Raw genomic sequence first — 20,277 nt, forward strand, 5'->3', positions numbered from 1 at the left:
GATGGGTGCAGTAGATTGAACTGCTTCAACCCTCCTGATATACTGTGTGCCAGTCCTAGTGAGGCTGTGTTAGTCTGCTCTTGCTTAGTCTGCTCTTTCAGAATAAATTCTAACTTCTTCCTCAGCTCAAAAAAGCCAAAGACTCAACAGCTGGAATGTCCAGCTCACAAATTTGTTATGAAGAATGTGCCTGCTTGGACCTGCTGGGGGAAGTAACTCATCAGGATGATGATGTAAAGAACGTGTGGCTGCAGCAGGCTGAACATGCCGGAAGAGGGAATATGAGGCAGGGAAGAGCCTCCTGTCCTGAGAACTCCTTTCTGTCCTTGCCTCTTCCACAAAACTCCTCTTGAGGTTTTTGGGATTGCCCTCTAATTTGAAGCCTTTGTGTACTAGGTGTTTAGCTTTGAGATCACAGACTGAGAGGAGGAGGACATCAGCTGGTCTCTAAGGGACACAAGGCAAGCAAGCAGAAAGATTCAAGCATTGGAAGACACCATGCAGGATTAGTTGCTCTCCAAAGTATCCTAAACTAGATATCCAACTTATTAGACATCACCAGTTTTAGCATAAGGGGGTGAATATGTTCACTGTGTGTATATTGAGGCTGTTAACATGCCTGTGCTGTGGGGCAGGTTTGTGAAAATAAGTTGGTTTATTGGTTGTGAGTCATTCTGATCTGGCAGCAATGAGTGGGACAGAAGAATCCATGAGGAAATTCATTGCTGGGTGTGCAGAGCAGCCTTTCAGTCCATGTTGCAGTAACTGAGGTGTATCTACTGAACAGCTGCTTATGAAGCATCTTCTGGGAGAGGCAGGAGGCTCTTTGGGGACTGTAGGAAGTGAGTGTGCAATTTAAGACTGTACTGTAATGCGTGTGCGGAGCCAGGCCAAAGTCAAGCCCTACAAGCAATTACAAGACAGATGTTCCTTAACTTGCGAGTTTGCTTCTCTTAATTACTGTGCAAGGTACTTGATTGTCATGTGCTGTAAACAAGCAGTTGTGAACAGGTGACTGCTACTGAAAATACTGGAATCCTTTCATTTTGGCATTAAGGAGAATGCAGGCCTTAATGCTGAACTCAAGTCATGTGTAGTGCTTGCAAGTGACTGTGAAGACTGTGCACATGCTTTGACTTAGTAGAATAGGAAAGCCCTTTCTTCTGCATCTCTTTTGTTTGTAGGAAAAGGTTTAGGTGTACTGCTTTCTCTTTTGCAGGCCTAAAGCTAAACAAACAAAACCTCAGTCAAAATATTTATACAGGAAAAAGTAGCAACATACTGCTGTTCTTTCACTGTTCACTTTCACATATCTAAGACTTGGGCCTAATGTTGGAGCTCCCAGAGCCCACAGCTCTCTTCCTTGTATTTCCATAAATAATCTGTGCTATGATAATGAGAGAGAATATCATTGTATTTGGACTGGCAAAAATAACTCACAGAAATTCTTTCAGCGTTCAGGTACAATATATTTCAGATGATGATGCATGGAGCCCACACTTGCCTTTTTTCTAATAGGACAGGAACATAGTAGGATTCAACTCTGGAATAATTCCATAAGTAGTAACTACTCCGAAATTTATGTATTGTGTACATAGAGGTTGATCTGCAGTGGAACTGAGGGTAGACTTTCCATGATTCTGAAGACTGAGCAGAAAATACTGCCAGATAAAGCAGGTCCAGAGGACAGGTAATATCATTAAAGAAAAGAATCATATATTGTAAAGATCTCCAAGTGTAAATATCACTATTACTACCCCTGTCTTCGCTTTGTACAATGCAACATGGACTTTGTATCTGTGAAAAATATCAAGGAAGTGAATATTTTATTGTAAAGGGTGTTCTCAAAGCAGTGTATTCCAGGGAGGTTTTCTTGAGCATTGCAGGGGTGTCTTTGGGACAGTAACCTGAAATTCCTTGGCATTGTGGTGCTTTGATGTGGTGTTTGGTTTTTGGGTTGGCTTTCTTTTTGGGGGTGGATGGGGGGTGGATTCTAACTCAGTTAAGTACACACAGGGAATATATTGATTTTTGTAGTGTTTTTTGATTACTTCTGGAAAAAAAAAACACAAACCAAAATTAAATCAATGTGCATGTTATTTATGCTGTGTTATTTCAATTCTCCACTCCTCTCTGCCCCATCTTTTACATTGAGGTTTAATACTTGATCATACTATGGAAATAGACAGGAAGGGACCATGGCTGTATTAAGAAAGTGAGAGTATTTTAATTGCTCTCTGCATTTGTCATCCCTCTGGGTTAAAACTGCCCCAGTGGAGGTAAATAGATCTTATCTTGGAGATGCTGTCCCAGTAGGCTCCTGTTACATGAGGAAAATAATGTGTGTTATTTGGACTTCTCTGACTGTAAGATAATTGCCCCATCTACAGCTACAACTATGTGGCTGAACAAGTGCAAATACCAGTTCTAGTGTGTGCTTAGGCTGAAGAAAGCAACAGGATTTAAAAAAGAAATTTTCCACACTAGCAAAAGTCTACAGCAGTGGTGGATTCAATGGCAATATCATTTTGGGTGTCGGATTTAGAGTTCTTAGCATTTTGTGAATCATAAAAGAAATATAAAACATTATCTTTAAAATATTTTATGAAAAAGAAGATAGCCTTTTTTATTGCTGCTTAGACAGTGAAGCTTTGGCTCTTTGAGCTCACATGTGGTATTCTGTTAGTTTGTGTGTTGTTACAGCGAGAGAAGAATTCCCAAACTGAGAAGATGGAAAATGCTTTGGGTTTCTGGAGGAGACCCCTCCATTTTTAGCTGCATGATTCATGCTGATTTGAAGTCTTACCTGTGTTATTTCTTAGGGACGATACACTAAAAGACACCTGCAGTTCTGTCTCATTTTTCTTCAAATGTAAAAAACCAATGCACATTTCCGGCATGGGCTGACAGTTTCTAGCTTGTACATTGGTGCGGGGTTTTTGATGACTTCTCATTTCATAAATTCTTTTTTTGCATAGTACCAAAATGTTCAATAGCAATTAGTTCCTATTTTTTCTTCTGTGTTAGTAAAATGCTGTTTTATGAACATATTCCAAAAAGGTATCTCTTTCTTGGGTTAGGGGGAAAATATTTTTCTTTTATTAATGCTTCCTACTAGTAGTTGATTATCTTCACTTTTACAAGCATAGCTCCAGTTTGTTATTGGTCTTATTTTCCTGGCTTTAGTACCCAGCTATCATTTTTCATCACAACTTATTCTCTGGATTTGAGTTTTTCTTCCCTCTGTTTCTTTAATCACAGCGCTTTTGGAATCATCACTTCTCCTTTTAATAATTGACCCTTCATGGTAACATCTCTTTTGGATAATTGAAATAATTAAGTTCTCTAACTTTCTTGCTGTGAGGCATTTTCTACTCTTTAATAATTCTTATAGCTGCTACTGACCTTTGTTTTTTTGACTGCCTTTAAGCAAAGAGATGTAGGCATTACAATTCTGTGGAGTATTTCATTGCTGGTGGTCTTAACTTTGGGTATGGAGCTGAAACAGTTTCCCTTGTTTTCCCTTACCCTTTTGCTTTCTTGAACCTTGCTGTGGGAATAGTCCCTTCTGCTGCAGTGTCCAGTTTGCTACATGTGTTGAGGGATTATCTGCCCTGACCCTTACAACTCTTGTGCAAGATCCTGCCTGACAGGCTTTAGTCTAACATTTGGAAGATTTGGTCTGTGTTGTTTCAAAGACTAATAAAGGACTAAATACAGACGCTGTGTTGTATCAGTGGGATGTTTTAAAAATTGGGCACACGTGATGTGGTAGAGCTGAACCTGGGCAAGATCAAGCAGAACTTCAGAGCCCTGAGATCATGAGTGAAGGGGACAGGGGCCCAAGTGATCTTCTACTTTATATTTCCAGTCAGGGATCAGGGTACAGGCCCAGAGCTGTAACTTCTGTGATAACAGGACATTCTTCAAAGAACGCAGGCTACTGGGGAGAGATGGGATCCACATGCTTATAGAGCAAAGCAATCTGCTAGGGGACTTCAGCCACCCTGACATCTGCTGGAAAAGATGGTCTTTGAAGGTCCCTTCCAACCTAAACCATTCTATGATTATAAAACAAGTTTTCTTGTGCTTCAAGAGAAGACTGAGGTGTTATTCTGCAGGCCCCCAGTAGCTGAGATATGAGATGAATGACAGCTCCATTGGATAACTTTGTCTATTTGCCATAGGAAAGTTAGGAAAAAATTTAAGCATGTCTCTCTATGATAAAGCCAGTGTCTGAGACAGTTTGAAGGTCTTGTGTGATTAGATTTTAAAGTATATAACTGGTACTGATTTTATTCTAGAATTAATTTGAGAATACTTTGTAATATGTAGATAACACTGCTGTAAAAGATGTGGAATGTGCACCTAAGAATTGTAAAAACGGTCTAATAAAAAGTACCAAAGCATTTTGCAGTGTTCAAAGCCTGGCAAGCCGTGCTTTCTGCTGAAGGGTATCGGATCTTTTTCAAAAGTTGTTGGCTTTAAATCCTCCTGGCGCATACTAATCAATGCCTAGCATATAAAATTAGCTAATGCTCTTAACTGCAGTGTGGTACATACTGTGGGAGAGGGTGCCATACATTTAAAGGCTTTGATGGAATGATGCCTCCATCTCTTGTACTCGTACTCAGTAAGTTCATTTTCCTTTCTGAACAGGATACAAGGGAGCTTCCAGAAGTCAGTCAAGATGAATATGGTGAAGAGGATCATGGGCCGGCCGCGGCAGGAAGAGTGTAGCCCCCAGGACAACGCGCTGGGCCTGATGCATCTGCGGCGCCTCTTCACAGAGCTCTGTCACCCTCCACGGCACATGACCCAGAAAGAGCAGGAAGAGAAACTTTACATGATGTTACCAGTGTTCAACAGGGTAAGCTGGAGAATCTGCAAGAGGTGTTTTCTTTACTTGAATTAGACTGCTCATGTGTTTTGTGTTCCCAAGACCTTTTTGGTTCTAGCACAACAGAAGGTTTACGAAATTTTGCTGGCATCTGTTCAGTTTTCCCCTTCTCGTCACATACTGTTGTGTTAGTCCATAAACTTGCCTTTGGAGATTTTCTTCTATTATCACTTTTTCTCAAGTGCAATCCACAGTACATAGACTGACACAGAGCTTTTCTGCAGAGCTCACTGTTATTACAGAGTCATCTGATTTCCAACCTGAACTTCAGTAGCAAGTTTATACCATTTTTTTTGTGACAGCACTGTCCTTGACACTAAATAACTCTTCTCTCATCTTTGCATTTATTGTACCATTGCATATTTTGAGATAACAATCATAGTATCTCCTGTCAGCTTGGTTTTGCTAGGCTACTTGAGCTGAACAATTTTAATCTCCCCATGAGATGTATTCTCTATATTCTCATCACCCTTGTAGGCCTTCTCCTATGTATTGAGTTTGAATCCCCTTTCCTGGGTAAGGGAGATTTTGAACATGCAATCTGCAGGGAAAATATAATAGTCACTTTTGCAGTGGCATTCATATTTCACTACTCCCTTGTGCTCAGGCACTTAGATTTTGTTTGGAGACAGGACTGTGGCAACTGTCACTGGATTAAATTAATAATCTTCCTGATGTCTTACATCACTCAGTTATGCTGCCACTTTATTGTGAATAATAATTTTGATGGTAGTTTTAGGGTCTTGAAAGAGCAGTAGGTACAGATCTAGCTTTCTTATTTTTTAACCTGCTGTGACCTGAACCCTTACTCCTGAAGTTCTTCTTGGGTGATGGATTTGTGCTTGTATATGATACCATAAAGGACTGAAATAATCTAAAAACTGAATTGCAAAAGCTCCACAGAAAAATCAATACAGCTTTCTCTCTTTTAAATTGATGCTTTGTTGACAATATGGCTTATGATGGTATTAGACACTGCTTGTGTGCTTGCATGCTTGTGCTGGTTTTGGCTGGGCTAGGGTTAATTTTTTTCACAGTAGCAAATATGAGCTGTGTTTTGGAGATAATGTTGATAATACAGGGATATTTTAGTTATTGCTGAGCAGTGCTTACACAGAGTCAAGGTCTTTTCCGCTCCTCACTGCACCCCAGCTGCAAAGAGCCTGGGGGTGCACATGGAATTGGGAGGGGACACATCCGGGACAGCTGACCCAACGGATATCCCATAAATACAGTGCCATGCTCAGCATATAAAATGGGGAAGAAGGAGAAGGAGGCAGGGGGTTGTTCAAAGTGATTTGTCTTTCCAAGTCACTGTTAGGTGTGATGGAGCTTTCCTGGAGATGGCTGAATATCTGTCTGCTTGTGGGAAGTAGTGAATGAACTCCTTGTTCGGCTTTGCTTGCGTGCACAGCTTTTTGCTTTTCTTATTAAACTGTCTCTATGTCAACTCACGAGTTTTCTCACTTTTACCTTTCTGATTCTCTCTCCCATTCCACCTGACAGGAGTGAGCAGGTGGCTGTGTGGTGCTTAGCTGCCAGCTGAGGTTGAACTATGAGAGTGTTGTGAAGAAAAATTAATCCTAGTAAAGACATAAGATTAATAGGATTTTCAGTCTAATAGGTAGTATGCTTTAGTGGATAGATCACCTAAATGTCATTCTCTTGCCCTAGGTCTTATTTCTTTGGGTAACCTGTTGCGTGACTTTGGGAGAAGTAAGCTCAGTTCATCTGCTTGCTCTTTAATTTATCTGCTTGGATTATATGCCCTTTAGTTATAGACTTTCTTAATTTGTTTTTTACAAATTAGCACAGTGGAAACTTAATCTTGCCTTGAGCTTATGAAGGTTATTTTGATGCTGTTATGCTTAGAAATCTCCCCCTGGTGGTTACAGGTGGCTGATGCTTCTGGAAAAGAGGCTCCTCCACTAGAGCTGCTTCAGCACTTAGCTGTGATCTGCAGGTGGAGAACATTTTTTTTTTTTCTTGGCCTTTGTGGCCAAGTAGCTACTGGCCAGTAGCATTGTACCTCTGAAAATTGCAATTGGTGGTATAACTGGGTTTGAGTAAAACTAGTGTAGCAGTGCACATCCTATTTCTGTAGAGCAGTCTAAGGAGAGATTTTGATTAGACTTCAGAGATGAAAAAGAACAGGTTTTAATTTCTCCATTGCTTCTACCTTTTTTCCTATTTTCTTTCTTGCTACACTTTCCCCCCCATCTTCCACACCACTTGCTGACTGTGTCCTCATTCTGAGTCCCTCCACTGGACTCCATTGAAACCTAGTTGTAGTTGCCTCGTGTCTTTGCACCATTGTTCTCTCTCACTGTCCTTCATTCAGCTCATGTGTTGAAGCATTCTGAAAAACAAACCAGTAGCCCCAAGGTTTCTTTTTACTTTGTCAAAGTCAGCTCTTGCCTAAGTAGTCTCAGGTACCGTTTCGATTCCCGAAAAGATTAACAGTTTCTGTGATTTCTGATCCCAGTTTTTCCCTTGTTTATAGTAGTTTTTCCTTCTCCAGATTCCCTGTATCTCTTTTCTATTCTATTATTGCAGAATCCATCTAATTTTGAGGATGGGCTCTTTTCTCCAAGTCCTAGAGACTCTTTCGTACCCTTCTTTAATGAAGTGAACTTGATGCTGAAGACACATTGTTTTGTGTTTGCCACATGTTTTGTTTTTCAGTCCTACCTTAGTTGTTTTCTTCCTCTTTTATTTTTTTTTCCCCTCTCACTTTCCTTGTTTGGTTTTAACATTGCTATCTTCAGTCTCTAGAGGTTTTGAACCTGTGGCCTTCTTGGAGTTGTCCTTCATGCCACAAATACAGGCTGTTGCCAGATGTTGTCACTTCAGTTTTCAGTCTCTAAAATGTGGCTCATAGCCTGGCACTCTGCGGGAAACAGGCATTGCTTGTGCTCTTTCACTTCCATTCTCACAGTCCTTGATAACCATTATCATTTGTCACACACTGTTAGTGTAGCCCAAACAAAACTGATTTTTCTTGGTCAGTCAGATGTCATCCTGTCACTATTATAGGGGTTTTTTTTAGCTTGTGTTTCATATAAATGCATTCCTGTCATCCTGTGTTCAAGAGGCTGAGCAGTTGTGATGTCATCTGTTTCTACTTTCAGGGTTTACCTTTTAAGATTCCTGGTTAATGCCACCTTATTCTTTTGATGTTTACCTGTAGAGTCTGCTGTGGTTTCCTTGGCTTATCTATTTTTTTTTTTCGTAGAGAGTGTCATCTGTTGATGGTACATCTTGCTTTGGAACAATCTTTCTAGCTTTTAGTAACTCTGCAAGTCATAACAAGACAAACTCTGAAACTGATTGGAATAAAAAATAGTACAGAAGAAATTTAATTTTCTGAAGAGTCTTGGAAGAGATTTTCTGTGGCAGATAGGGTAAATCTTCATTCACTCTAAATTCTGAGGTGACTTTCCTCTGAGAAAGGAATCTTTTGCTGACAGGAAAAACACTGGTATAAGTTCCTTTCTAAAAATTTCCTTGTTTCTCAAACACAGTACTTAGCTGCAAATGTTTTAAGCGATCAGTTAATAACTTGATTCAAATTCAGACTCTGAATCTCTCAGTTACTTTGCATAGTTATCTTTATTCTGTTGAAGATTTTTAAGAGAGATTGAGTACTTTTGTGTTACTGCCTTAAGCAAAGACCATGATGATGTACCATAAAAGCATTATCTGTTACAAGATTGGGATGTCTGTGTTAGGAGAAGACTCCAAATAAATTGTGGAGCTCAGATCAAAACTTTGCCATACCTCGATGTATATTCCAGAATGTCTCTTACACCACAGTAGTGGGCTGTTGGAAGTGGGAGCTGCACGTGTGTGGTTGGAAACGGGGCAGGGTGTCTGTGCATGAAATCCAGTAAATAGTTGTGGAAGAAACATTATTTTTACTGAGTACAGAGATCTAGAGTGAGGAAGGTAAGTCTACTTCCCATAGGCATCCAAATGGCTGGCAGCAGGCAGCCCCTTAAATAACCAGTGTGTCCAGGAGCTCTTTTGAGGCTTTCATGCTTAACCATGGGGGTGGGTTTTTTTCCTCTCTTCAGATATATCTGAAGTTTTGTGTGAAATGCAGTTTCATTTTCTTCCTGATATTTTGAGGATTTTTAATCAGTAAATCCAGAGGAGCTAAAGCATTCTTAACTTTGGTTCATAGATAGAGAATGTCTCAAACGTGCTGTAGGTAAAGCCATCTTTCTAATTCTGGTAACGAATGGGTTTACAGACTGTTCCTGTTTCTTCATTGTTCAGAGAGGCTTATGAAATGATGAATCACATAGTAATGAAAAGCTAAATTGGTGCATAATTAACAATTAAACATTGGCCCTGTGGAAGAGTACTCAAAAGGCTCTTTTCAGAGTTCCATGAGTTTGCAGAAGCATTGCTCCACCAACGTGGTAGTAACACTTTTGCAGTATATAAAAAAAGTGGATGGAACGATGAAGGGGCTGGTTTTGAATAAGTGATACATTGTTTACACTATCTTGAAAGAACCTTGCTTTTCCTTATTAAAAAGATGATTTACTGGTAAAATGTGTAATATCCTGTTCCTGGCTTTTACTATCATTTTTAGTCAAAACAGATATAAATATCTGATGGAAATGCTTATTCTACCTCGTGCAAACTTGGGACAACTAATTAAAATTCAGTTGACCTCAGTTAACCTTTTACTGTAACTTTGAGCTCTCTGCATTTCCTGGGGTCTGCTGACAAATTTGAGCAAACTCAGGCAGGTAACAGGGCTATTAGTTTTTCCTCTTCCCTTAGTCTGAGTGGAAGAGCTTTAAACCATTAGTGATGACAAGATGCTCTACCAATGTGCATTCTAGTCTAGATAATCTTGCTTATATTCTGTCAGTGAATATGCAAACCTCAAGGGCCCTCTTCCTTTCTTACAGCCTCGTGGAAGTTAGATACTCCCTGATGAACTGGGAGCTGATGCAGACAACTGCAAAAGGAGGTCTTGTGAAAGATTTAGGGAAGTTTGGGTTGTCTGTACTCTGTGATTCAAATGAGGGGTGTTTTTCTTGATCTGCCTAAAACAGTTGTCTGCCTGTAACGTCTCAGCTCTCATTTGCTTGCTTTTATTGATAGTGGTGGTTGAAGTGTTCTGGATGAGAAATACTTATGCCTTTGATGAAAATTATTTTTGTTTTGAGGAAACGGAGTGTTCGATTTCATTGTTGTATTTCTGGCTCCATTTCATCATGACTTTGCAGTGCAAGTAGGCAGGAAAAATATTTTTGGCTGTTTTGTGATGTGCCAGAGCAACTGATACTAAGGGAAGTCAAACTTAGACAAAGGTTATTCTGTCTCCTGCCTTTTGAGTTTTCCTCAGTAACTTAGGGGTTCCATGGTAAGTTGGCACCATGATTATCTCTCATCCCTGTTGACTGTAATCACGGATTTCACTGGATGTCCCTGGACTTGAGAGTGACCTCAGCCAAGTATGTCAGCAGCTCAGCTGTAATAGTATAACTGGGTCACCCAGAAAAAGGAGATGAGGGTGAAATAACTGTGGAGTCCAAATCAGTTGTACTGTTGAGATGACGTCCGCTTTCTGAGAGGCCAATATAACCTGTTGAACAAAAGTTTTACTAGAAAAATACTGTCATCTGGTGACACTCCTGAAGGTTACATAAATAGCTACAAGGGAGAAAAATGTAAATGAGCAGAGATTGTTCAGGTGTTGAGCAGTCTATTCTGTTTCTTCAGCACTGACACAAGAGATGATACCAGAATTTGGACTGCATGCTTTGTTTGATAATGAATATTGTGGTTTTATTGTGACAATTTTAGTGCAAGTTTTACATGGGAAGTGTGGATGGAGACTGCTTTTTGTGTGTAGTCTTGAATGAAAAGTAAATTACTGCAGTAACTAGCTAACTCCATTTTGAGATAATGTTGTGTTCCACAGCCTAGTGCAATGCCACAGTGTTAACACATTTCTCCCTGTTAAATGTGATTTAATACATGATTTAATAACCTAATAAATGCTTAATCATGAAGAATAAGTTACTGGAATTAAGTGACAATTCATAAAAAAACCCACTGCTGTTACGTTCAAGAAGATCTCAAAAGAGGAGAGTAAGTCCTTGGGGTATCAGCAGCATGAGAGGCTTCCTGGCATCGTCAGTTTATTGAGGAAAGACTTAACAGGGCAATTCTAATTCGTAGTTCCTTTTAAAAGATTTTACACATCATTCTGTACATGCAGTACACCTCTGTGGGATGTTTAAGTCCAGCAGATAGTAAAGGAGTTAGAGAATTTGATCTGGTATCTGATCTTTACCCCATTATGTGCAGTCCCAGTCTTTTGGGCCTCTGTGGGGTTTTCATCGTGCAAGAAAACTTGCAACTCTCTTTTTCCCTTTCGTTCATCAGATCCTACCTCCCTGAATGATGTCGTAATTCCAACTATGAATATATTTTAGATCATGCACTGTGAAAACCAGTGCAGTGATGAATGACGCATCATGAAAACAAAAACTTGCAATCTCCATAGGAATACTTCCTCAGAAAGGAACATAGCAGTTTGTAGTGATCCTTGTAAACTGAATGACTTTTTAATGCATGCATTTTTGTCCTGTTTTAGGTGTTTGGAAATGCTCCTCCAAGTACAATGACAGAAAAATTTTCGGACCTCCTGCAGTTTACTACTCAAGTGTCACGATTGATGGTGACGGAAATTCGACGGAGAGCATCGAATAAATCTACAGGTACTTATTGCATAGGGCACAAGTTTGGGCTTTTCACATCTGTGCATCTTGATTTTCAGATTAGTTGAAATACTATGAACTGCCATTCACAGCAGCTGTGCAGGCTGAGAAATTGAAGTCTCTGCAATGAAAGTGTGTTGTCTTTTTTTTTTTTTTTTTTTTTTTGGACTGAGGGGAAAAGGAGGAGGTTAAAGGTTTCCTCCCTGGGTTGCAGAGAAAGCTGAGTTCCACGAGCTTGACAGCAGATCAAAGAGAGAGGAGTGAGGTCAGTTGCATGACCTACTAGGAGAAAAGGGCCAAGAACATGCATGTTGACAGCTGCTGTATCTTGCCTGAGGTGCCTCTTGGTGGTGTGTTGTGTCCCTTGGATATGTTAAGATTCCAAAACCACGCATTTTAAATTAGTTGCCAGCCTGGAAGCTAATAAGATGTGAAAGTACAGCAGGTCCTGCATTATGACCAATGCTGCCAGCCCTAGAAAAATGTTAGTGGACTTCTCTTTTGCTCTGATTATTAAATGTCAGGGTGAGATTTGGTTCTCTTGAACCCTGAATGTGTGAGAACCTGACCTCATATTGGGAGTTGCATAACTGAGGACAATGCACTGAGAAGACATGGTTCATTAGCTTTCCTCTTTGATTTCCTCTTCTGAAGAGGAACGATTCTGAGAAGTATCAAGTCTTTGCTTACTAGATAATTTTAAGATCTGTGCTGAGTTCTCGGCTTGGATTTGGTGGTAAATAAGGACTGGAAAAGGCTGTGAAAATTATTATGCAGGAAGTCAGGAGTCACAAACTGTGCCAATTACAATATATTTCCATTTTAAGTAGAGTGACTAACAGTGAAACATTCCAGATGGCTAAACAGATATCATAGACAAAACCTGTTCTCTATGGGTAAACAGGCACAAAATGTCTTTTCTGTGGGTATTTAGGAGAAATAAATGTCCAACAGCCGTGTTGGCAGAATGGTGGTGTTCGCTTGACCTTTCTTCCTGGGGAACATCTGTTATGCCCGCGTGTCAGTCACATTCTGCTGGGAATAACCATTCTTGTGTTTTTATTACTTCAGTTGTTACCCTTGATTTTTGTTGACGGTGATTGTTTTGGGTTTTATTCTTGTTTTCTCCCTCACTTGAAAACTTGACCACAATGACTTAAAAGATGGTTTGGGGCTCTTCTAAGCCTTAATGTAATAAGTACCAATGTTTCTATTAAAACACAAAACAGTTGTTCTTCCTCTGTTAGCAGGATTGCTGTTACTTTGGTCAGTAAATTCTTTTTCTACCTCCCCTAAGAAAGCCTGGTAGGTCCATGTTCTGCAAATTGCATTGCGAGTCTTGATGGGACCAGGGAGTTGCAGTGTCTTCTCCAGAATAACCAGTTAACAAACTGTTAAAACTCGTAGTTTGTAGACTTTTGTATTAAACTGACTAGAGCTAGTTACACATTTTTTGTGGTACTGATCAAAAAATAGAAATTATTGGCTGTTTAAAATGCATTTTATGTTAAAAGCATAATATTGTGTCTATGGATTGTGAAGGTTCTTGCATTATTTTTTTTCTGAACTTCCATTCTTTCTGTGTCCCAAACAAAACAATAGAGCATATCTTAATAGCTGTTGACAGGTATTTATATCTCCTAGCAGGTTTTTAAAAGGGAAAAACTTCAGAAACAACTACATGAAGGAAATGTCCCTGGTAATATACAAGTGCAAATTCCTGTTTGTGTGAAGTGCACCATTTAAGTCTACAAAATTGCTGAGCTTGTTTTAGAGGCAAGCTTTCCATGCAAACATAATCAAAATTCAACTTTAGATATTTAATGAAAGGAAAGAATTTTACAAGAGCTTGATTTCTATAAATGTGTTGGCAGTATTTTACAGTTGGGAATGTCGTATGATTAAATCTTACCTGTCAGTGTGTTGTGGTTGGGGTTTTTTTTCCTTCTCTTTTCTTTTTTTTTTTTTTTCCCTCCTCCATCTCATAATGGAACACAGGGCAATTATTTTCATCAGGCCTTTGAATGTTTATGCTAATAGCTGTGTGAGTAATACCTGCCATCGTGGAGGCATATCTCAGTTATTCTTGGCAGACTGTCGAAGTTTCCTCAGAACAGCGTTTTGTGATTCAGTAGTAACTGTGCCAGCACCTTATCTCAAGTGGTCTCTTAACTTTGCCACTGTAGCTGTGTGTTCAACTACAGTTTCAACTGTCTTATTTCTCTAGGATGGATGTAATCTTGGAGTAAGGAAAACGCAGCAGTTAAAACTGAGTTAAATTATCTTTCACGTTTAAGTCTTTGGTGTATAACAGTGAGCATTTCCAGGTGGCAGCAATAATTGTATCTATGAGAATTAGTGCATGGTTTCCCTTGCCATGGGGTATCTAGTCTATTTTAGAAGATGGTGAGGTCATGGTTGAGATACTCCTGTATACTCAAGAGTTTTAGCTGCCACATTTTCCACAAATAAATCCAATTTTGTGTCTGAATTAATCAAAAAGTTATGGTAGTGCTATGTAAAATGTATGTTCAAACATCTCTGTCTAGGGTAGTCTCAGTTCTGAAATTAATCTTTTTTTTGGGAGTAAGTGCATCTGGCTCAGAACTGAAAAAGACAGACTTCTGGAAAAAAGGGAAAGGGACAGCTGGAATCTTGAATAAATGTGGTTACTAGTGGCTACTTTGGCTGGAGGGGAAGCAACACTTTCGTTTAATATATTTTTGAAAAGACATATCCTGGATGCAATTGGTTCATCTGTGAGTTTGCAGATAGTCCAACAGCATGTCTTTAAAATTGCTGGGGAAAAGGGAGCCTCAATCCATCCCACTCCTACCAGTTTGATGCCAGTGTCAGCAAGTGATACCCAGAGCCCTGGAGAGGGATCACAGGTCAGCAGGAAAGCATCTGAAGAGCAGCACAAAGGAATTCCAGTCACACCAGCCAGTAGTTTGGCTGCATCAAAGACACAGTTAAAATGTAAATGTATCTATGCAAATGCATGGAGCATGAGGATTAACAGGAGAAATTAAGAGACTGCACACACTGCAGAGCTATCATACTGGCATTGTGGAGATATGATGGGATGGCTCCTGTGACTGGAGTGTTGCAATGGAAGGATACAGGTTCTTTAAGAAGGGCAGGCAGGGAAGATGAGGAGCGGGTGTCATTCTCTCTGTCAGTGATCAGCTGGAGCATGTGGTGCTCTGCCTGGGGATGGGTGAGCTGACCAAGATAATATGGTTCAGAATTAAAGGGAGAGCAGGCACAGGTGATGTTATATTGGAGGATTGCTCGACCGGGAAGGCGGAGTGGGTGAGGCTCCTGTAGACAGACAGGACCAACCTCACATTCACAACCCCTGGTCCTCATAGGAGACTTCAACAACCCCAATATCTGTTGAAGGGACAACACAACAGGGCATAGACAATCCAGGAGGTTCAGAATGATTCCCTTAGTGATGGGCAGTCCTGCATCCTGGAAGATCATAGCCCAGTCAGAATATAAGTAAGTATTAGGACAATCCGTGAAACTGTGCAGAAGGGTAGAAAACTGAAGAGTGAGAAAACAAAATGGTACAGCACTGGGCTGGAACTTCTTAGCCTCCTTTCAAAATCAATTTCAAAAGTTTGGTAGTTGTTTGGTTTTTTTAATGATTTTACATGTGCTATTCTGTGTATATCACTGTTTTATGCACCTCTTCAATTTAGTTGTGTCTTCATTAACTTCAGTCAGTGCTTCATTTTGTATTTGCAACATTTTCTGTATGCAATTGTCTCAGTATTTACTATTTAATGCCAAATTTATTTTTACTATACTTCTAGGCTGTTCAACTAATCCTTCCTGCCTCCAGAAACAACAATTTCAGTTACTGTTTATACTCTCTGAATGTTGTGGTGGTGTGGTCTTTTTGTGGGGTATTTTGGTTTTTTATTTGTTTGCTTGGTTGGGTTTTTCCCCTGTTGTTTTATTTATTTTTGGTTTTGGTTTGGTTTTTTAGATTTTTTGTCGTTCTGCCCCCTGCTTTCTCTCTTTTCCTCTTAATTTCACAGATTTACTCAAACTGTTTCACCACTGAATATGCTTTAAACCTCTTTAGGCACTTCTCTAACAGATCCGGTGAAAGACTGTCATTATCTCATCTTCAAACCACTTTGGGAGATCAAATTGATAAACATTCATCATCATATTGTTTAACCATTGCAGAAAATCACATCAGTGGTTTTATCTTTGACCTCTGACAGTGCCTACCTTTATTCTTCATAAAATTCTATTGATCTGCAAACTCTGTTTTTATTGTTCATTTTTATTGCAGTTTATCACATCAGCAGAACGAATTTCATTTTTGTCGTAAATACACAAAAGTTACTGTAATTTGTCTCAGTGCATCTTGCATTTGGGTGAATTACAGATGATAGTTAAAGGAATCTTCTTATCTTCTACTGCTGAACAGCCTTCCGGGCTCCTCCCGCAGTGGAGCCTGAAGTTTTCCTCATAGTGTTACTTGCAGTGTCTGCTTCTCTTTGAAGAGTTGGGGAACTTCCTTGATAAAATAAGTGGACCTAGGGGCAGCTTTCAGACTTTTTTAGTATGTTAACTTTTCTTCTGCTGAGAAGAGACTTAGGTTGGAAATCTCACATACTGTGGAAATCTCATATGCTCTGACTACCACTGTCTTGGTTTTTTTGTTATATACGTATCTTTTTCCTGTGGTTCACTTTGCTTTACAAGGTGATTCTACTTTGAATTTATTGAAATGGCTTTGAAAGGCAAAAAGAAGTGTCCTATCAGCTACTATTCATCATGAGTCAGTTCTGATCAATGACTTCTATATCTTACTACTTTTGGTTAACTTTGTGTTTATTGTTGGTGCTTTTTAATAGATCTTATGGAAGGTAAGTGTAGTGCAGTATAGAGCCTTTCCAAGAGATCCTAGAAAGCCCATTCTTTTATCATCTGAGTTACTGAGGCTAAATGCTGGCACAGTTGGGTTGTTTATCTTTGGATGAGCAGCCCTCCATTTTTGCACACTGCAAAGGCATCAGCCACTTCATATCTATGACTTGTGATGACAGCCCTGTTCGATTCCTGGTGATTGAAGGCAGATGTTTTGCCATCCCATTTTCATTTGGGTTGATACTTCTCTATTACTACCTAGGTAGTTGGAGTGATTTGTATTCTGTAACTCTAGCTATCTGACTGTGTTTGCAGGCATTCTCCACAAGAAGTAGTAGAAACTTCTTGAAGGTTCAGTTAGAGAAGGTATCTCTGACTTCAGCCTCACCACCTCCCCGGCACACCCACCCATGCTTCTCACTCCATCTTCCCCCTCCTTGGCACATGCACAGACATTTTTTTCATTACTACTCCACTCTAGAATAAGAATAAGCTATACAAAAGTCTGATGACACTATTATATGCTGTTTAAGGTACTGGAACATCTAACTAAAAGCTTCATGTACTGAATTTGTCCTTAGTGCTATTGCTACAGGCAATAAGGTTGCTTGTAGTGCAACGCTGATTTTTGCTCGCAGTCTGAGTGGGTCTAATCCCGTTGCTTTCTACTTGCTGGTTTTCTGAAGCCCAGGATGCAAAGACCTGTGTCATCTCTTACATACAAAGCAAATGCTGGTGTTTTATCCAAGCCTCTCTCCTGTGTGTACTGAATCCATGCTGAAAAACCTGATTCCTGTGTATTAACATGTAACCACATAATCATGCTCGTACTTACGTGTACGTGCTTGCACAGGTGTCACGATATGTATGTTTACACATTATTTTATAGGTTTTTGTCTTTACTTTTTTGCTGTTTTTACTAGATAGATATCCCAATCCTAGAGTGGTTTCTTCTGCAGCAGAAGTTGAAGGGCTAAGGACATCTGAGTAGTGCACATGAAAGATGTTACAGTAAAAGGTGACTTGAGCACTTCAAGACCCGGGAAAAGGTACAAGAAATAAATTAAGACCAGAGCCGATGATAGAAATTAATCTTAAATGATAGTGCTATCAAATTTGCTCTGAGCAGATGACAGGAGAATGTCTTCCAGCACTTAAAATGCTGTCTGTGTTTTAGGTAGTGCTTAATTAAGACTGACAGTTTTGAAACTGCTATTTATAATGTTCAACTTCTATGCCATTTAGGATGCCAGCAGCATGACAACTTCCTCAGAAGCATGGACTTAACCCCTGAGTCTCACTTTCAAAGATGACTAAAGGAGACCCTGGTCCACAGGTGGCTTTTGTAGACTATTCCCAAAGGAGGCTGTGCACACCCTGTTAGGCACCAGTTGTACCTGCCTGAGGTCAGAGTGCTGGCCTAGCTCTGTCTGTGGTCAGATAGAAAGAGAACAGGCCTACAAAAACACACTTAACTCTGGGCTGGTGGGGTACGGTCATTGTAGAAGCAATGCACGCTTTAGGCATGCTTGACTCTCAGAATTTAGGAGAACTGACTTTTTCAGGAATTCTGGCATTTTGCCTATGCTTTTAACATAGGAAATGTGGCATGGTTGTTGGGCTTTCTGAATTGATCTGCTCATATACCCAACCACCTGACCAATGTTTTGCACTAGTAGTTTGGGGAAACAAAGTGCCCACCAGGTACTTCAGGTCAGCATGCTGGGAAATTGCTGCTCGTCCACATTTATGAGAGTTTTAAAAATTACTTTACCTTTCACCTTGGTATTTCAAGCTTTGTTTTATCTCAGTCTCATGTAGGGAAGCAGTAGGGGCCTCTCCTTACTTCAGCATTACAACTGGAAAAGCCAGTGGTTTGTACAAAATTCTGTTACAGGAGGAAGTCTGCGAAACAAAAACATGGGAGAAGAACCATCGCACAAATGAAACAAATCTGGATTTTTACCTTGAATGTGTTTCTCTCTGGTTTGTTTGGTTTTTTTTTTTTTTTTTGGGTTGTTCTTTTTTCCCTATGATTATTGATGATAGCAGGGTTTCTGGGCTTTAGGGAAAAATATATCCTCTTTGCACTGGAAGAGAATGAAACTTGCCAGCATGGGTGATCTCAGGGAGATTTCACATCAAATAGATCTTTTTCTGTGTGAGAGAAAAAGAATAAGAGAGGTCTGTTGCCTGACCTCCTGCTCAGAGCTGTGAAATGGGACCAGGTTGTGCAGGGCTCAGTCCTGTCATGTCCTGAAAACCTCGAAGGCTGGTCACAGCACCACCTCTCTGGGCCTCACTGTAGTGCATCTCTGTCCCTGGGGCAGGGGGAAACATCTCTTTATATTCAGTCTGAACCTCTCTTGATTTAAGCCAATTCTTCTTTCCCTCCAACCATATAGTGCTGTGAGGAGCCTGGCTCTGGCTTCTTGGCAGCTCCCTCCACCATGGACTCTGAGGCTGCTGCTCAGTTTGCCTAAGGCTGTCTTCTCTCCCAACTGAGCAAACCCTGGTTCCTCAGCCTCTCCTTACAGGGTTGGTGCTCCAGCCCCCAAATATCTCAGTGGCTCTCAGTTGAACTCCTATCGATCATTGTCTTTCCTGTATTGCCCTGGGACCAAAACTGGATGCAGCATTCCACACGTGATCTCAGGGCCATTGTGCAGAGGGGTTTAGTCACTGCACTTCATCTACCAGCTGTCCTCCTGTTTGATAAGAGGGTTTCTTTACACCTTGATTTTTGTTACATTGATTCACCAGTGATGATGGCTGATGATGTTGGCTCCGTGCGGTGGTTGTTGCTCTTGGGAAAAGTTAATGTTAGGAATGTAAACCAAACAATTTTAGACATCTTCTAGGATCACCTACTTCATAGGTTTATTAGTCCAACATAACTTAACAGTCCAGTGCTTCAGAAAATTATCTTCTCAATGTAGTCAGTGCTAGAAGTTTGATAAGTACTTTGCCCTATGGAATGTGTTTACTTTCGAATAAACTCTGTCACAGGTATGTACTGGGAAATTTTGACAGCAGATGAAGCAAACAAACCAATATTAAAATTAGATTTTTCTTCAGTTGTGGATTTGTTCCTCCATTAGAAATTCCTTTGCAATTTCTTTTTTTAAGTGATACTGTTCACCTTCCTTTTCTGTCCTAGTTGACGCTAAAAGCACTGAAGATGATTGATACACAGTTACTAATGCAAAATGGTTTTAGATTTCCCTTAAAGGTAACGGGCAGTCATCACAACTGCTGGCATTATGGACTTCTTAACATAAGTGTGTATTCAGGCAGCAGTGAAATAGGATTACATTTTCTGTTCATTTATTTATTGAGGCTGATAGCTTGTTTACTTGGCAGAATATATCTGAGGCTCTGACTGATAGGGAATAGCATCTAATTCCAGAAGTGATCCCTGGATCATAAGAATTAGCCTTCTTAGTGTTTTCATTTTCCAAAAAATGTAGGATGGGGATGTTGTAATTGCTGATCTCAGTCTTAATTTTACTTTTTTCCTGTTTTTTATTCCTTTTGTCTTTTTGCACCTTTCCTTCCCTCCAATCTTTTTCCATTATTCTCCATGCTGTTGTTTCAGTGCAGTGCTTTTTTTCAGGAATTGAATATCAGCTTTTTCCACTGAGACCACTAAGTGATAGTGACATTTTGACTTTGGGAAAGACTATGTTGTATTTATGAAAGCCAAAATGCTCAAACAAAAGTTGCTGCATG

General features: G+C 39.9%; 1 protein-coding gene across 8 annotated transcripts in view; it reads left to right on the forward strand.

Moving 5' to 3' along the window:
• WDFY3 (WD repeat and FYVE domain containing 3) overlaps nucleotides 1-20,277 on the forward strand; it is a 167,738-nt gene that overhangs the window by 49,660 nt on the left and 97,801 nt on the right. For all 8 annotated transcript variants that reach the window (XM_032685026.1, XM_032685019.1, XM_032685022.1 and 5 more), the window contains 2 exons: nucleotides 4,660-4,870; nucleotides 11,526-11,649. In XM_032685026.1, the coding sequence (XP_032540917.1) occupies nucleotides 4,691-4,870; nucleotides 11,526-11,649 (304 nt within the window). In that variant the 5' untranslated portion in view covers nucleotides 4,660-4,690. The remainder of the gene's footprint in view (nucleotides 1-4,659; nucleotides 4,871-11,525; nucleotides 11,650-20,277) is intronic.

Source organism: Chiroxiphia lanceolata, chromosome 4, assembly GCF_009829145.1.
Source record: "Chiroxiphia lanceolata isolate bChiLan1 chromosome 4, bChiLan1.pri, whole genome shotgun sequence".
Taxonomy (NCBI): Eukaryota; Metazoa; Chordata; class Aves; order Passeriformes; family Pipridae; genus Chiroxiphia; species Chiroxiphia lanceolata.